This window comes from Herpailurus yagouaroundi, unplaced genomic scaffold (assembly GCF_014898765.1).
Source record: "Herpailurus yagouaroundi ecotype Mexico unplaced genomic scaffold, PumYag 197, whole genome shotgun sequence".
NCBI classification, from domain to species: Eukaryota; Metazoa; Chordata; class Mammalia; order Carnivora; family Felidae; genus Herpailurus; species Herpailurus yagouaroundi.
Genome location: NW_024412428.1, coordinates 3,963,260 through 3,982,418, shown reverse-complemented (window position 1 = coordinate 3,982,418; position 19,159 = coordinate 3,963,260). Strand labels below are relative to the sequence as shown.

Sequence of the window (19,159 nt, the reverse complement as noted above, 5' to 3'; positions counted from 1 at the left end):
TGCTTACGGTCTGCCAATAATCTTCAGACTGGAATTTCTTTGTCAGCAAGCCGGAGGAAGGCAGTTAATGTCAAGTGAGGCTCAGAGTTGCTGAGCGTGTTTAGAATCGAGGACCCCGCGGCCTCTCAGAATAGCGAGGGGTGCTGGGGAGGAAGCAACTCGATTCCAGTGATGGCTTGTGATAGGTTCGGTGGCCGATCAGGATGAATAACACATCCTCCGTATTCCTGTTGGTTAGATGCGTGGTGGTTTCGACCCCAGACTGTTCTGTGGAATAAAAGAGAATGTGCCTGAGGAGGACTGAAGTTGAATAGCATAATTTCACAATCTCCCAGTGCTGCTAGAATTCCAGACGGGGAGTATCAGTAGAGCCCGAGTTCTTAGCCGTTTTGCCTTCCTATCCGGATGGTGGTTCACACTGGCTGCTCTCAGTGATTAGGTCATGAAAGGCCTGGTGGGGGTGGAGTGCTTTCCAGATTGATCTTTAGCTGCAAATAGGTTTAACTCTGTGGTTCAGAGAGTCCCCAAACTTTCTCAGTCCCTGATCCCCGTGTCTTAAGTGAGTCTTTTATAGAACCCCCAGACCACAAGAAATACCTAACAATTCCACGTGCCTAAATAGTTTTAATTAGCTGCCTGAAAAAGGATGTTTTTAGAGAGAAAGAAGAAAGTTAAGAAAAGCTTCAACTTCTTCCAAAATTATTATGCTTGGTGCAATTTGAAGTCACACGGACGTCTCAAGAGACGAACAGTCACTCCGCTGTTGAAGGTTGGATATAGGTTGTTCTGATTTTTTTTCTTTTTTTTTTTTTTCAACGTTTATTTATTTTGGGGACAGAGAGAGACAGAGCATGAACGGGGGAGGGGCAGAGAGAGAGGGAGACACAGAATCGGAAACAGGCTCCAGGCTCCGAGCCATCAGCCCGGAGCCCGAGGCGGGGCTCGAACTCACGGACCGCGAGATCACGAGATCCCGCGAGATCGCGAGATCGTGACCTGGCTGAAGTCGGACGCTCAACCGACTGCGCCACCCAGGCGCCCCAGATTTTTTCTTTTTTAACTAACGTTCACAAAATTCCTAGAAAACAGGACCCTCTAATTATGTTTGTGTTGTTTCCTGGGCAACATTGTAATTCTGCAGAGCAGGCCCATGTAGAACGTGGTTTCTTGGGCCTCGCGCAGTATCGGTAAACCCCCAGTTCCTGTGTGCGGATTCCTCATCACAGGGATGCAGTGAGAAATGGTGCTAATTGTCAACTTAGGGGAGCGAGAGCTATGCTTAGGATCAAGCGGATTTTAGGAGTTCAACCTGAAAATGCATAGTAATCACAGTCGTATCACCAGTAAGCACGTTGAAGGACCCGTTCCTGTTTCTCTGTTAGGCCCCAGTTACACTTTCAGTTGGACAGGCAGACAGTCGGATGGTCTCAAGGGGACCGAGAGATGAGACTTGGAACTCCACGCAATTTTTTGTGATCAAAAGATGAGCGTTTTAATTGCGCGGTGAGCAAATTGAAGGTGAGAAGATAGCTCTTGCCAAAGGCTAACCGGTAAAAAGCAAGTGAGGACCTTTGTCACGAGGTGATACCACCGGCTCCCGTGTTCTTGGAGCTCCAGGCGCTGACCTGTGTAACGGGAAGGAAAGACTCGACTCTCTAGGCCGCATGCCCCATCCACTCTGTTTGCTATTTCCTTTTCAGTTCCCTCTTCCAGACCGCTTGTCTCCAGCTGTCACTTAGGGGTGCCTCTCCGGCCCCCTCTTGTGGGGCTCCGCCTCCAAAGTGACAGGCTAACCTGGGGTCTGCGCCTCAAGCCCAGACCTGCTGCCCACTCCGGGCTCAGGGTGATCTGCAGCGGCCGCCTGAGCGTGTCCACTAGCGTGAAGCGAAGGCAGCGTCTCTTGATCGGAAAGTCCTCGTCATCCCTCCCCATCTGCTCCCCTCCAGGCTTCAGAGGTTCAGTAAACCGTACGACCGTTTGTCCGGCTTGTCACCTGGAGTCACACCCGACTCCCTCCCCCTCACGGCACACACCCAGCCAGTCACCAGGCCATAGCGTTCGGTCTCCGGCACCGTCCCCGTCTCACAGCCCCCATCGTGAGCCGAGGCCACGGTTGTCCCACGCTGGCGGCTCTGTCGGCCTCGTAACTGCCTCCTCGGCCTCTAGTCTTGCTGCCTCCAGGTCCTTGGAGGTCGCCTGCTGCTGACGGTTCCCCTGACGCTCAGAATAAAGCCTGGAACCTCAGCGTGGCTGACAAGGCCCTAGCCTCTCCTTGCCCACCGTCCTCCAGCCAGGTCGGTACCCTTCCCCTTCAATCATGTGTCAGGTCCTAGTGTCGTGTCACTTCCTGAAGGAGGCCAGTTCAGGTGCCATAGCAATGCAGAGTTTCTTGCAATTGCTTCTTTTTTTTAAGTTTATTTATTTATTTTGAGAGACAGAGACAGCGTGAATGGGGGAGGGGCAGAGAGAGAAGGAGAGAGAATCCCGAGCAGGCTCCACGCTGTCAGTGCAGAGCCTGATACCCGGCTCAAACTCATGAAACCAAAGGATCGTGATCTGAGCCGAAACCAAGAGTTGGACGCTCAGCTGACTGAGCCACCCAGGCACCCCACAACTGCTTATTTAATTATACAGCTGACCCTTGAATAACATGGGGTTTAGGGGCCACAAACCCCTAACACATTCAAAAATCTGCGTATAACTTTGGATTTCCATAAACTTAACTACTAATAGGCTACTCTTTAAAACAATTTTTTTGTATTTATTATTGTTGAGAGGGTGAGCGGGGAAGGAGCAGGGAGGGGTGGATAGAGGATCTGAAGCGGACCCTGTGCTGATAGCAGACAGCCCGACGCGGGGCTCAAACCCACGAACCGTGAGATCGTGACCTGGCTGCAGCCGGATGCTTAGCTGACTGAGTCGCCTAGGCGCCCCACTACCAACCTGCTCTTGACCAGAGGCCTGACTGCCAACTACACGGTTGACCAACACGTGTTTGGTATGTCGTATGTATCATGTCCCGTATTCTTACAAGGAAGTAAGCTAGAGAAAAGGAAACGTTATCAAGCGAATCGTGAGAAAAAGAAAATACATTTATGCTGTTGGATTGTTCGAAAAAAGCCCGCACGTGAGTGGCCCGGCGCAGTTTAAAGGCGGGTTGGCCAAGCTTCAGCTGTGTCTCTGTCCTCGGCCGGAGAACGGTCCACGATGGCCGAGGCCATGTGTGCCTCTACCCCTGTGTCTCCCCCAACACCAGCCAGCCGGGACGAACCGAGGAAGCACTTACTGAATGAATGAATGAATGAATGAATGAATGAATGAATGATGGATGCCTCACAAGAGGTTCTTTCTCGTTAAAAGACAAAGTTTTGAAACAGACCACAGGAACTTCGTTTCCATTGAGGCCATCCATGTTTCTCTCGAATTTACACCCGCTCCAGGGATGACAGACTTTGCTGGTGTTCTTACCTGCACGTGGCCCCGTGCCACTTACGTGGTCCCTGACTTGCCACGCGCCCCCTCTCCCGCCCCCTAACTCTTGCGTCAGAACAGTTGGTCCAGGTGAGACTATTGGGCGTCTAAGTCGATTGCTGTATCATTACAGTTCTGAAATTATAATTAGAGAAGACACGAACCAGCAGACTTCTGGCAGGTGGTTTTTTGGCGGGGGAGACGCGAAGCACGGCTGTTTTGAAATGAAATCGAATACAGTTCTGTTGGCCACACTGAAGCACGCGCTTGCACAGGCTTTGTTTTGTGGCCAGGCACGCTTAGACTCGCAGACCTTCTTCCTTAGAGGTCACCGCCCGGCTGGACCACTGCGGAGCCCCGAGCTCTGGCATCACCGCCACCAGGGAAACAGCAGCCGAACGGGACAGGCTTGGGATGTCGAGATGCCACGAGTACGAGGTGTGGCTGGCAGGCTAGGGTAGGGTTGCCAACTCCAGGGCAGGCCCGACCTTAGCGCAGTAGTGAGTTACGGCCAAGGACGCGACGGCAGGTTTTATCTCCGCGCGCCGGCCTGCCTGGCTTTGCCCCGTCTCCGTAGCATCGAGGACATTTCTGGACTGAGAAATCAGAGGAAGGTGGCCAAGAGGCAGAAGGAGCCTCTTACCTAATGGAACATGTCAAGGGTGGGGGGTGGGAGCAGCTCACAGAGGATGGGTGTAAAGAGAGGAAGGTCAGAGAATTCCGAAGACAAACGCTCCTACTTCCAAATATCACCGGGGTCTTTCTTGTTTAGGAAGGAGGGTGCAAAGCTCTTCTTTATGCTTTTTCCACTCCTACCATATGACCCTAAGCCTAAGAAATCAGGTTCATCCTTTTTATTAATTGCTCCCGTTAATGAAGTTGAATGTACTCATAATTTCAGTTATTAATACAGCAGTCCCATTACTATTGGAAACTGTTTACATTACAAATTAAGGGGATCGGGCAGATAATAGACAAATCTTAGAGGAAAATGTGTTTTAAATTCTGAACGGCTGACTTCTAACTTGACGTTTAGAATACTACTTGTCAAAATTTGGAGACTTCTGTTATTCATACCTCCACGTCAGGGTAAGGAAGAGTCCTAAGGTATAGATCATGCACGTGTGTGAAGAAACGTTAGAGCTGACGTCACGAGGAAATAATGGAATTTAATATATATTTGGCTCCAGATCCGTCCTTTGGGAATTACCCTCGCTTAGGTACTCCATGGCTGGTCCTTACACGCCCGTCTGACACTGACCTTTGCATTGGCAGGATGGCTGTAGGGAGCGGGACGTGCTTCCATTTGTGAGTCCCAAAGCACTGACCTACGCACGTGGGCACCTTTTCTGCACCCGCGTGGACCGCGTGAGCTCTCTTACTTTTGCCCAAGTCCAGATGTGTGTATAATAGGCTTAAGTCCATTGAATTTACATCAGAGTATTTCACTTCTTTTTGATCTAGAAGTTTTGAGCTGGAATTTCATTTCCTAGTCACGTCTTTTGTACTAACCTGTAACATTACAACGTGTGCTTTGCAAAAGAAAGGCGTCGCGCTGTAAGCACGGTTAATATTTCCGCGAGGATGTTCTGCTCACGGTGAATTTGCGTCTCATAACAACCCTGTGAAATACTCTCAATGAAATGTCAGCATCACGTTGGGAGACCTGGGGTCGGGATGGGCGGCAGATGGCCCAGGTTCCCAGAGGGAGCGAAAGGGCAAAGAGCCCGCGCCCAGCAACTCCGAGCCTCGGCGCAGTGCCCCTTCTCACCTAACCTGCCTTCAGCTGTGACTGTTTGAGGTGTGGACCTACTGAGAGGGACACTCTCTGGGGCCTGCTCAGCCCTGGCTCCTTCCAGGCGCTCCCAGAAGGCAAATCTGGTTCCTTTCCCAGCTGCCTGGACTCAGGAGAGCAACCGGGTTTCACCTTGTACGCTACTCCACTTTGCCTTTCTTAGGTTCCAGACACTTAAGTCTTTCTCGCTCTTTAGTTTTTCTGTTTTGTTTTATTTTGGTTTTAGCACGTAAAGTGGTTTTAAACTTTCCACAAAAGACAGAACATAGTATTCATTCCATTTTAGGCTCTGCCAAGCCTCTGATGCATGTATTTTGAAGTTATTTTACTTTGAGAAAGGTGGGGGGAGAGGGGCAGAGAGAGAGGGAGAGAGAGAATCCCATGCAGGCTCCGTGCTGTCATCGTGGAGCCCGACATGGGGCTCAATCCCACGAACCGTGAGAGCGTGAACTGAGCCGAGACCAAGACTCAGACGGTTACCCGACTGAACCACCCATGCCCTGCATCTGATGTATTTAGAACATTATTAAGCCCTGTGTCAGAGAAACCGTGTCAGCAGCATGTGGTGCCAGAGTATTCCCGAGTCTGATACGCGCTCCTGTCACGTTAGGCCCCCAGAAGCCTCTGGCTAGCGAGAGCCAGACGTCACGTCGGGTGAGTGAAGCTGAGGAAGGATGGCACGGCCACAGTGACGGCCACGTCTCCCCACAGGCCCAGTGTTGGAGGCTTGGGTGGATTTGACGGGCTGTGAGGCCCCACAGGTTGACACAACAGACCTGACTGGAAAGAAAGTCAGAAGCGCAAATGGAAGGAAAGGAAAACGCTCCCGGGGCGGGTGTGCGGAGGGGTGGAGATTCTAAGGGATAAAGCATGGTTTGTGTCTTACATTCACTGCCTCCTTGTCTGTAGTGCATTAGTGGGGAGGGTCGATGGTAAGGACAGCCACCGTGACAGGCTGTATCCACAGGATGTACCTCAGCGAGCACCCAGAACCGTGCCCTGAACAAGGAAACCAAGTGATGAGGCAGCAGGTTATGCGATCCCACGGAAGCTTCTGGCCACAAATCTTGGTGTGTAGAAAGAATGGCAAACTCCAAAGAAGCCACTGGGGAGCCCTCTGAGTTGCCCGTGAGCCCCTTTTCGGAGGACAAATATTTGCAGAGAAATTGGCACCAACAGTGAAAGCCTGAGAAACATGCTGTGTTTTTTGTTTTTTTTGGTTTTTGTTGTTTACCACCACGAGCCTTCCTTGCCAGGGTTCTGCTCCTCTGTCCCTCTGTGAGGTTTTCCTTGCAGTTGAGGCCCGTTTGCATTTCCAAGCCACGGGAGAGTGTGAGAATATGGTTTCGTCAGCAGCAGCAAGAAGTTTTCTTTATGTTCCAGAACGATGTCTGAAGTCCCCAGCATCACTTCTTCATGCCCCGGCGGTATGAAGGACGTCTCCCAGGGATGGACCCACCAGAATAGCCTCCTCCTCGAACAGAGTGGCCACAGACCAGCTCCTGCCCGGCCTGGGCTGTGCCGTCCCACGGGCAGAGGTGTGACGTAGGGGGCCTGTGTTCGGGAACAGTCGTCCGCTAACCACTGGCTTTGTTCCTCGGTGGCGTCATCCACGTTGCTGCCCAGCATGTCTCCCGGAGGAGGATGTCCGCCACGAGGCGTGAAGGGCTTACAGGGACAATATCCAAATGTCAGTTCAATTAGAAGACAATTTAAATTAGACAATATAAGGCATTTTAGCAACTGCGTCAATATGGAAAACAATAGGAGACTATGGGATACCTGGCTGAACAGAGCAGGGAAAAAGTGTTTTCTGGACCTCTGTCCTCAGTGATGGCACAATGGGCTGCTGTGACGACCCCCAAGTTAAAACTTGTTTGGCTGCTGGGTAGAAACAGAGTTGAGGGGCACCTGGGTGGCTCAGTCAGTTGAGTGGCCAACTTCGGCTCAGGTCATGATCTCGCGGTCCGTGAGTTCGAGCCCTGCGTCGGGCTCTGTGCTGACAGCTCAGAGCCTGGAGCCTGTCTCAGATTCTGTGTCTCCCTCTCTCTGACCCTCCCCCATTCATGATCTGTCTCTCTCTGTCTCAAAAATAAATAAACGTTAAAAAAAAAAAATTAAAAAAAAAAAAACAGAGTTGAAAGTTGATCTGATTTCCCCCACGTGTGGTGTTATAAACTGTGGTTCTAGGCTTAGAGAGTCATTTTATGCAAAACACAAAAACAAAAACCTTGAGCAGAAAAAAAAAATTCAGGGAAAATACAATGCAAATATACACTCCTTAAATTTTTTTTTTTTTTGAATGTTTATTTTTGAGAGAGAGTGCATGGGCGTGTGCGTGCAAGTCGGGGAGGGGCAGAGAGGGAGGGAGACACAGAATCTGAAGCAGGCTCCAGGCTCCGAGCTGTCAGCACCGAGCCCCACGTGGGCCTCGAACCCACAAACACGAGATCATGACCTGAGCCGAAGCCGGATGCTGAACCGACTGAGCCCCCCAGGCGCCCCACAGATATGCCCTCTCATAAACAGTTATTGAGTGTATCTTACCAAACACTATTTACACGCTGCATTGATCCTTGGAAGGGGTCTCTGCAGCCCGCACCCGGTGTTTTGGACTGTGAGTCTGATGACGCGTGGCCCCAGATTCTGCAAACCCGCCTCTAGCAAGTAGAAACATTGTTTTTGCTCCAGTGACCTTCACAGTGCCTTCAAGATGAGGGCCATCCATCTGGAAAACTTTCTCTGCTCTGAACAGGAAGTGCAAGGGAGATACAGTTTCCGTGGTGACATCAGTTTTGGCATTGGCTACACGCATTAGGTAGTCCTAATCGTGAACTCTGGTGGTTACTGCCGATGGCAGATAGGGGACGAAGTACAGGGAGTCAAGACAAGCCATCTTCAGACCTTTAATTTGGCAGTGACTCTCCTGAAGTGTTCCGGGGCCTTTCAGCTCTGAGGCTTAACGTGGGAGCGGAGGGAGGGGAAGGAGAGGCTCGGAGGCTGGGACCCTGCTGGGTGCTGGAGTGAAGGGAAGCTTGCGTCAGCTGTCCCCCACATCCAGACCCACTCTAGCGTGTCTTGCCATCCCTGCCTGACCCCCAGTTTCAGAGATCAAAGGAAGGTTTTCCTCTCTTTGGTCTAAGGCCCGCCTTGGCAAATCCTCATTTTCTCCACCCCTTCCGCCCCACGGGACTGACAGAGCAAGCACCTATCCCCACTGGGAAACCCCGTCTCACCCACAGGAATGTGGTTTAGCCTAGTAACCCAGATAAAGACGAGCCAAGACAATCACACGGCTTGTATGGAATTGACACCTTTCCCATAGACACAGCGGTTCAGTCTCATCCAGAGTTCCCTTTTCGAGTACACTTCCCATTTTTAAACATTTAAGTGATTGAATATTTAAACGAAGCCAGAGCTCTGGCTTTTTTGAGGCATCCTCCCCCAATTCTTCAACAGAAGAGGCTCTAAGGATACCAGATCCACGGGTAAGGGACATTCTTCCTTTGACAGACATGTACACACGGGGGTTGAGCTGTCCAAGGGGACGTGAGAGGTTGAAGAGAGGGAGAGTATCTTATATTAAGGACTGTGAGGGTTTGGGGTGGGAAGCAGATTCCTCCCTGGAACTAGAACCCACAGTTGAGTCTTAGATATATTTTGCTATGGAAATGTGGTAACTTATGGTTAACCATTAACTCTTATTAGTGAAGTATGGTTTGGGGGGCAGAGTCTGTAGGGAAGCACATTGCCTATTGTACCGTTAGAGTAGAGCCTGTTCATATAATGCAGGGTGATAGAATTTCCAGCTTCTGCTCCGAGGCTTGGTTTCAGCGAGGTTCTGGGAAAGATAGTGGAATGAATAATAGAAGGAAGAGACCTGGCAGGAAGAGAAAGACGGAGAATAAAATGGGCAAGTTCAGCATCTGAGAAAGACTTACTACCAGGGGGCTTTCTTTTTAGCAATCCCTAAGCTGTAACTTACTGGAAATACAATTCCACGTAATGGCAATAAAGTAAAGCGTTTATCGTTGTCAAATATTTAGAAATTAATATTTATCAGAAGGTCTTCGCTACATACCTGTGTCTTTTTTCATAGCCATCTTGGTTGACATGATAGAAGTTCATGATTCGGGTACTCAGATTACAGTATAGCTAGACCTGATTTAGGCTAATATGATAATATATGGTGTGAAATAGAGCATCTTATTCTCTACCCAAGTATGAATGCATTTAACTTTAATTCCCTGGATAAAGAGATTTATAAAGGCCTGCACCAGCTTAATATATATGCCACCTCACTTTTGTTTTACATTTAATAAATTAAAATAGTTTCATTGAACTAAGAGTAGGGAAAGTGTTAGAGTATGGGTTGTATCACATATTTCCAAGACATACTTTATGGAATAAATCTTTTATACTTAAAAAAGAAAGTATAATTTTACAGAAGAAAGTCACTTTCCTAATAATCACAGTTCCTTTGGACCCTCTTTGAACATTTTTTTAATTCAAATTTTGCTGATTAGTATTGAGACAGATAGATGGAAGTATATGTTATTAATATATGCACTTCAACATTAGTATTAGGAAACATTTTAAAAAATTTTTTTAAATCTTTATTTATTTTTGAGAGAGAGACAGCGTGTGAGCAGGGGAGGAGCAGAGAGAGAGGGAGACACAGAATCTGAAGCAGGCTCCAGACCCTGAGCTGTCAAGCACAGAGCCTGACGCGGGGCTCGAACTCACGAACTATGAGATCATGACCTGAGCCAAAGTCGGACGTTCAACCGACTGAGCCACCCACGTGCCCCAAAGCATCTGATTTTTTTTTTAATGTTTATTTTTGAGAGAGAAAGAGACAGAGCACAAGCAGTGGAGGGGCAGAGAGAGAGAAGGAGACACAGAATCCAAAGCAGGCTCCAGGCTCTGAGCCTAGAGCCTGATGCAGGGCTCCAACTCACAAACCGTGAAATCATGACCTGAGCTGAAGTCAGATGACCGACTGGGCCACCCAGGAGCCCCAACATTAGAAAACACTTTAAGTGTGTTATGAAATGTTTATAAAATTCTTAATTGTCCTACTAACTCAGATACGTATTTTGTGTAATGTGAGCGTTCAAATGAGTAAACTTTGGATAAATTTGATTACCTACTGAAATGAAGTACCTGTATTGATAGTTAAAAAGTGATCAGTTGGGTAACTATTAACATGTCAGTATTTACTGTAGACAGTGTATTAAATGTTCCTTTTCACTGAATGTATAAAAAACATCCGCAAAGTTAGATGTAACTATTAAGATAATGGAAGATAAACATTAAGTTGAGCTTTCCACCACAGGAAACTAGCTGCTAACAGTATTAGTATTTTAAAAATTGGCTTATCAGTACCCTCACAGTATGCAGAACACTCTGTGTTGTGATTGAAACTGATAAATTCCAATAGTTTCAGAGACACCATTCTGAAGCTAATTAATAGCACTTCTGTGGTGTTCACAACTTTCTCATAGTTCTTTTTCCTAATGGCATCATTTTAAGGCGCTGGCCGGGGAGGCTGCTAACATTCTGCAGTGCAGAGGACAGCCCTCATGGCTAAGAGTTACCCCGCCCCGCATGTTATGTTAACACACCTAAGGTATTCAATAACCCACTGAATGCTGAGAACACAGAGTTAAATAAGACCTCGTTTCTGACTTTTCAACCTTTTTAGGGTTTAGCAGAGAAGGGAGACTGAGAAACCAGAATCACAGAGCAGGATGGTAAATGCTGAGAAGGGCCAGTGTATAAAACAGACCACAGAGGGGCGCCTGGGTGGCTCAGTCAGTTAAGTCTCCGACTTCGACTGAGGTCGTGATCTAGCGGTTTGTGAGTTCGAGCCCCACGTCCAGTTCTGTGCTGACAGCTCAGAGCCTGGAGCCTGCTTCGGATTCTGTGTCTCCCTCTCTCTCTGCCCCTCCCATGCTCATGCTCTGTCTGCCTCTGTCTCTCAGTAATAAGTAAATGTTAAAAAAAAAAAAAATTTTTTTTTAAAACCACAGAGAAATGGCATCTGAATTGGACAGGAAGAAGAGCGTTTCTCGAGGGAAAGGTCGATTTGAATTAATGAAAGTTAATTAGGCAGAGCACATATTAATCAGGAAAAGAGAAACATCTCTAGGTGTTTCACACAAAGAGAATCTAAAATAGGATTATTCTTACACAGCCAAGAAACAAAAGAGGAGAAAGGAACTCAGGTGAACAATAATGGCAGGAAAATGCTACTGACCCAGAGGTGGGGGGGGGGGCCCCCCCCGCACCAGGGGGAGGTGGTTCTACTTGAGCGGGGCACTGGTGCCCCCTGGTGGGAGCTGGGACCTAAGAGGGAGGAGCTGGCCAGCAGAAGTTGGAGCAAAAGAGACCAGCGGCTGCTGGAAATGCCCCTGCTGTAGTCCACGCAGAGAGAAATACCCTGGTGTCTACCTTCCTCCCACGCACGTCATCCCCACCCTTGGCCAACTTGGCCAGAAGCCCTTTGTCAGAGGAGCCTGGGAATTGTGCTTCCATGTAATACAATGAGACAGAAATGGCTGGAGAAAATCAGAGCAAACAAGGAAATAACCCAAAGCACAGCAGCATGAGAAAGCCTCACTGTAAATAATTCAGCATGGCTAGAGTGAAAGGGATCGTGTGCTCGGCTGAGATCTGACATCTTCTCAAGGTTCAGAGGTGGCAGCTGGGGATACTAGATGAAGTGGCAGGACTCCGTTTGCAGTGTTTTGGGAAGGACGCCGGCCAGCTTGGAGGTGAGTCAGATGCGAAGGAAGGCAGGAGATTTTTCAGGAGGCTAATGCAGGTGTCCAAGTGGCAGGCACTGGCCTAAAAAGGCTGGAAATAAGGCTGCGGCAGCCACACTGAGCGTGGATTGTTGAGACTGGACTAGAATCTCTAAACTTGGTGACCGAGGAAGATCTGGAGGGAAAGGAAGTGCTGTAGGATCACCCCCAGGTATGGGCAGTGTGGGCCCAGGCATGGCCACCATGAGGCAGTGCTGGGCCCGAACCTGGGCCCTCTGATTCCCGCTCCACTGTGCTTTCCACCCGTGGTGGCCTGACGAGGAGTATGTGTCTCAGAACCACTGGGTCCCAGGGTCCTAATCTTTACAGCTAGCTGTTAGATGTTCCCAAAGGCCATCTTCTACTGCGCTGCGATCGAAAGATTTAGACTTTCAGATTTCAATGTGTTTTCCTCCAGTGGCACGTTTTCTGTAATTTACGTGAACACCTTACAAATTGTACGTACATTCAACCTGGTATATAGTTCTGGGTTTCAAATTCAAGTATTCTAAATTCACATTTTAAAATTATTGGTCATAGTTGTTTTCAGAGAATTCTCATTACGAGTGAAAGGAAATGTTCTATTCTAAAGTTCATACACCCCAGAATCCAGCTTGTAGACAATGGATTTCACAATATTCCCATCTAAAATTCTGCTTGTATTCTGTTCATAAATCTCTCTGGCAGAGCTCCCACAATTTGCAAGACTCACTACAAAACCAGTGATTGAATCACAACCCTTGTTAGTTAGTAGAGGTCAAAGTATTAGTTCTAAATAATGCTACTTGGTATGTTTCTCGGAAATTCCAGGAAAAGCCTTTTTCCGTGATTTTCAGTTTCATTCCAAGCAGCACACAACAATCACATTGTTCAGCTGCATGAACGAAATAGTAAGTCACTGGTCTTTTAAAAAGCATGTTGCCCCCATCAGAAACTCGGCATTGTGTGTATTTTACTAGATCTGTAACTTAAGATTTAAGTAAATACTTAGACTTTTTAGTGTTGTAAAAATTTAAACATCTTCACATTGGAAAGATATGTGGGGATATGGCGAATTGTTACGTTGGCATAGACATTGACAAGGCAGGATAATAGATAACAATATTACGTCAAGATAAACTTAAATAATTTACATGTGGCACACCGTTCTTATTCTCAAAGAGTTCATAGAAGTCTTGTTCTGAAGGCAGCCATCAAAACCTATCATTATAAATATGTCTTGGTAAAGCAATTTGGTGAGATGCCCATAACCCACTGAGTAAGGGGGCATTAATTTTAGGAGCATCAGGAAGGGATTCCCAAAGATGATGACCCCTGTAGACAGTCTCAAAGTGTTAGACTTAAAGGGATGTGGTTTTTTCTAAACCTGTTTTCGCCTTAATTTCTACTACTTCATGACACTGAGCCATCCTTCCAATTACACTGTTCTACTTAATAGAACAATAGGGTGACCAGACATCCCAGTCTGCCAAGAACTTCTCCGGTTTCAGCCCCGAGAGTCCCATGTCCTGGAAAACACCTTATCCCTGGGCCAACTGGGCCAACTGGTCACCCGAGTTTATTTCCTCTCAGTCAGAATTTGGGTTCTTGGATCTTCCTTTTTGCTCATGCCAAGTTCCCACCTAGAACCGGTTATCACCTTGTCACTGTTTTGAGTTTATCATGGGGCCTACACATATCCTTGTACCCAGCAGAGGTTCATGAATTAATTGGTTGGTTGATCTACTGTAGACATAAATGTTGGCACCTGCTCTTGGATGGATGGCACTGAAGCACAGATTACTCAGATGACGGTACTCAAGATTCATGTGACAGCACTGAGCTTAAAACCTGGGCCTGCCCCCATGCCTGTCCTAGAACATTCCCAAACCGATGCAACATTAAAATCGAGCACTGCCTGCACCCCTGGAGACTCCAGGGGCAGCCTGACACATTTTCATCCTTCGTTATAAAAGGTCTCACAATGCCCTCAGGTTGTCTCCGTCCAGCCAGATTACAAGAGAAGGAGCATGTCTGCTCCTCTGCATCCAGTGCAAGTCGCAACAAGGCCATTAGTATTGTGTAATATGCCATCAGTCGGTGCCTGTGACTGGACTCGATGTTTGCATAAACTGTCTGCTTCGTTTCGAGATTGTGAGAAGCCGAAACAACCACAGTCCCCTGTCCCTCTCAGAATGGGTGAGGGTGGATGGGATACTCAGTGGGAGACTCATTTTGCAATTGTTTGTAGATTTCACATCCAGCCTCAACGCTAGGATGATTCAAGTTTCTGCTTCTCGAATGGCTCATTCAAATGCAGCCCACAGCTCTTCAGGATCCCTAATTTCTCCATTAGAACATTAAACTGCAGAGGCATGTGGTAGTCCCATTAGGCTTCTGAGTAATGGAATTGAGTAAATGGACATCAGAAAGGCTCCGGGCTACATAAGCCTATGTAGCCTCCCTGGTCCCAGATGGAATCAGCCCTTGAACTGGGAATCTCCCTGGGAATCCCTCTGGGAGCTCCATGTAAGGGCAAATAAAAATGAGCCCATGAGAGAATTTACAGAGTAGAATCAGATGAGACCTCTTTGCATGAGGTCACATTTTTTTCTGCACTTGAGAGGACTAAGCTAAATTGGGACTTAACCTTAAGGTTTTTATGCAAATGTCTGCTCCTTTTCTTTTTTCTGCCTTTAATATTGCCTTCGGAAGAGTGGCCTTGACTGGCATAAGGACTTCTGGGATTTGACTTGAGTTGGGGTTATGTCACGAGGCACTGAACTTGGTGTCAGACACCAAGATATGGGTTCCTATCCCAGCACTGCCTCTCTCTTTCTTCATTAGTTTAAAGTAGCGGAGAGGAGCATAGGCTTCGGAAGAGGCAGCTGCAGGAACCCCCAGCACCCCTGCCCAAGTGTGCATTTGGTTATCTGTAAAATGGAAATTATCCTGTTGATCTTCCAGGTTAGTAGGAGTACCCAGTGGCAGGTCGTTTCAAAAGCACTTAGCACAGGGGCCTGACATGTAGTAAACGCTTAGCGAGTGGTGGTCTTTTATGGTGAACATCGCAATCTTTCCTACACGTCTTCACTGGCTAATCACTAATTGAGACGGGGGTGGCTGTGACATTTAAGCTGGCCCACCAAGGCTGAGCAGGCCATGGCCTAATGGGCAGAGAGGAAGGAGAGCAACACGTTCACTTGGGGGAGACAGCATGGACTGCAGGTGTGTGGTGGCCTTAATTAAGGGCATGGGGAAAGAAAGACGAAGGTGCAACGTTGGTTTAATTTGAAGTTTTGTGTCTGACTTTCTAATATTTAAGTAATATCCTTATCTCCCTCCATCCCCCAGCCAATTCGAATCCTGTTGACAGAGGCCCTTCACTAATGCTGTTCCCTTTACGAAGCCCGACCTCATACATGCAGCCTCAGCTTGTCCCTTCTGCTTGTGTGTCTCTGTAGCACTTTGGGTATTTTTGTGGACAAGTGGGCAGCTGACAGCATCCTGGTCTTTGCTGCTGGTTCTTGCAGCCAGTCTGCCTATCGGCTGCGTGAAATTTAACATAGGTCGGTATTTTACTGTAACACGTTTTGAAATAGTTGTTGGTGGGTTTTTTTTATTTAATAATTAAGAATTTCTTCCATTTCAAATAAAGACAAGGCCCAGTGTGGAATAACGCCTTGGCCTTGGCATTCCAGCAGTTTTTCAAAAGTTTTAAACAAGTTTCAATGGATTCAAGGATTTACCTTGGCATTGAATGCACAACCCATAATTATCTTTTTTTTTTTTTTTAAGGAATGTATGTTTGCATTCTTCCTTTTAATTCATTGTGAAATCAATTAGGAGAGGTAAAACTTTAACTTAATTTAAAAGTTTTTAAAAAAATTTTTAGAACGTTTTATTTTGAGAGGTGGGGGAGGGGCAGAGAGAGAGAGGGAGAGAGAATCCCAAGCTGGCTCCACGCTGCCAGCAGGGAGCCGATGCCGGACTCGAACTCCTCAATCCTGAGATCATGACCTGAGCCAGAGTTGGACACTTGACCAACGGAGCCAGCCGGGGGCCCCTAATTTAAGGCAGTTTTGATCTGATCGACCCTGACATGAGGCATGCTTCTTTTATCCCGGCAATTATTAGCCAAAATGAGAAGCCGCTGTTCGTAGAGGTTCTTCAGTGGGAGGAAAATGACTAAATCCCGGCTTTGTTTTCCGCTCCAGGCTGTGACCACAACTGAGGAGCCTGATGTGCACAGCAGGTGCGAAAGCCCGGCCGGCAGCAGCCTCGGAGATGAAGGTCTGCGCCTGGGGCCTGTGGACACAGACGTGCATGTGGGTTTGAACCCCGCTGCCCTGTGGCCACGGGCTCGCCGCCCCGAGAACATGACAACGGCCCGGAACGGCCATGGCCGACTCGCCGCGATCCCCTGTTCCGTCTCTGATTCCAAAGACCCCAAAATGGTGACCTACCCAGCGTGTCAGAATGGAGGCTGCGGCGGCAACCCCTGCGGGGATGCGGAAGGCGCCGCGGAGGCCAGACTCAGCCCCGCCAGGCTCATCCGCCTCTTCTCCGTGAGCAGGAAGAGGGCCAGCGCCAACCCGGAAAGGCCCCGCTCCATGGTCCTGATGGGAAATTCCTCCACCTGGAACGCCCTTGCCTCCTTCCGGAAAATGGGGTCTTTTAAGAAACTGAAGTCCTCCGTCCTGCAGGGAATTCAGAACCGAGAGGGGTCAGATGCGGCAAAGGAAGACGCCCCGGAACGCGACCCGGGGAAACCCATCCCGAACGGTGCTGCCGCCGGAACGCACACCGGCAGGTGCCCCTCCTCGGGGCCGGCGAGCGACCCCGCCGCCAAGGCGGCTCCCGGGGGCGCGTCGGACTGCTCCGACCCCGAGGAGGCCGACGACGCCTTCCAGAGGAGCACCCACCGGTCCCGCAGCATCCGCCGCGCCTACGGCCTGGGCCGCATCAGCTTCCTGGATGGCGAGAAGCATCAGGGGTCCCAGAACCACGTCGGGCCCCTGGCCCCCGTCTCCCAGGAGCCCGCGCTGTGTGAGATTCTAGTGAAAGACTCTGAGAACAACAGCATCGTCTACCGGAAAAGCAAGAGCACCGACAACTTGAACTTTCTGAAGAAGAGCTCCTTCAAACGGAAGTCCACCTCGAATCTCATGGACCTCAACGGGGCGCCCGAAAAGCCCGCGCCCCGGAGGACGCTGAGCAGTTCGTCCGCCGACTCGGAAAAGTTCGGTGGGGCCGAGAGGAGGACGAAACGCTGGAAGAGCCCGCTGCGGGCCAGGGACTTCGACAGGGTCCTGAGGTTTGTGAGCAGCGCCGCGGACGCGGCCTGGCGGAGAGAGAGCCCCCGGAGCGGGGCGCCCCCGCCGGGCGAGGCAAGCCAGAGGCTGCAGGTGCACAGCAGGCTGCACGACGCCTACTCCCGCCGCGTGTCCACCAGCGCCGAGCGCGAGTGGAGGAGGTGCGCAGGCGCAGGCGCAGGCGCAGGCGCGCAATCCGCCCCGGGCTGTGGCTCGGCGGGGGCGGGGAGCCCCCCGGTGGACGCGGCCGCGGCCGCGTGTCCCCTCGAAGCCGCAGGCTCCCGGGCGGCGGCGAGTCCGGCTGCCGAGGACCCGGGCGGACGCCAAGCTGGCAGCCGGTTTACCTTCGAGCCGGAGCAGCCGCTCACCCCCCAAAGGCCAACCACGCCCAAGCCCCCCAGCCCTCAGAGCCCGGGCGCAGGAAACGCCACGTGTCCCAGCAGTCTCAGCGCGCTGTCCCTGAGTTCAGTGGACAGTGAAGAGAGGGCAGAGGGGCCCGCGTCCTCCCAGGATTCGGCGCGAGCCACGTGTGACAAGGGCAGTGACGACAGCAGCGTCGGCAGCCACCCTCAGCCGAGCCCCCACCTGGTGTCGGGTCCCGAAGAAAGGAGGGAGGAGGTAAGGGCCGGGCGGGGGCCCCTTGGAGGTGACCGGCTGCACACGGGGTACCTGTCACAGCGTCACCCTTCATGTCTCCCGGGGCTTGCCGGTGCGCTGGGGTGTTTTCCGCTGGCATTCACCCTCTTGCCTTCACCTGCCGTAGAAGCAGGCGGCCCCGTGCTAATTGCACTGCCATCAAATTCCTGTTAACCAAGTTCACAATCATCTCCGCCTCTCGTAATAAATTGCCACCCAGTGCAATTCCTTGAGACGGCACCACACCATTCACTCAAAGGCAGATTCCATTGAGCACCAACCCCATCCTAGATTCTGGGGGGCGGAGGTGGGGGGTAGTTGATAGAGACCTCTGCCCACTCTATGCAGCTAGTAGGGGCTCTCAGAAATTTGATTTTTGCAACATTTTGTATTCCCATAGCTCTCTTCTCTTTGTGTTTTCAATTGTCTCTGTATCCTTCCCGACAGAGTACATGTAAATGAGATTCTTCACGTTAAGACCCCGTTCGAAGTCTCTTTTATTTCCTAGGAATGAATTAGAAACGTGCAGTTTGATACCTGTCAGCCTCCGAGTGATGATGGTTCAAAGACATTTTTATGATGGTTACTTGACTTATTTTTAGAGAACGTAAGCATCTCATGAATTGAATCAACTAGTAACTGTCAAGGCGACAGGAGCAGTGTTCTTTTCATAGCCTGTCAGGTATCCAGACAACTTTGCCTGACTCTGTAATTTTCACTTATTTATAAACGCATTCAGTACAGTACAGAGCTAAAGGATGAGGAAATGCATCCATGTGTGTATGCGGCAAATTATTCTCCAAGTATATTTCTAGACTGTTTTATAGGTATAAATTGGTGCTTGCCATGGAAAATAATCCCCTGGCAACTGTTCCTTCCCACTGATCCTTGGAGAGGACCTCAGTTTTGTCTTAATGTCTGTAGATGACGGATTTACACAGCCGCTTTTGCAAACTTGGGAGCCAGGATAGCCTCTGGACCATATGTTTTCACTTTCGCTTTTCAGAGAGTCTTCAGAAGTAGAAAGCCTATCGCAGGTCACTTTGGGGAGATCTCAATTAGCCTGAAGCATCCCCGAGGCAGCCAGAGGAGTGAGGCTTTGTAGATGTGAGTTTGTATGGAGACCTCAGGGCCAGTGTGTCTTTAGAGGTCTT

At 49.4% G+C, this 19,159-nt stretch overlaps 1 protein-coding gene across 3 annotated transcripts in view; it reads left to right on the top strand.

Moving 5' to 3' along the window:
- The window catches only part of SPATA13 (spermatogenesis associated 13), a 348,795-nt gene that overhangs the window by 251,750 nt on the left and 77,886 nt on the right, over window positions 1–19,159 (top strand). For all 3 annotated transcript variants that reach the window (XM_040448040.1, XM_040448041.1, XM_040448042.1), the window contains one exon: window positions 16,272–17,987. In XM_040448040.1, coding sequence (XP_040303974.1) covers window positions 16,272–17,987 — 1,716 coding nt within the window. The remainder of the gene's footprint in view (window positions 1–16,271; window positions 17,988–19,159) is intronic.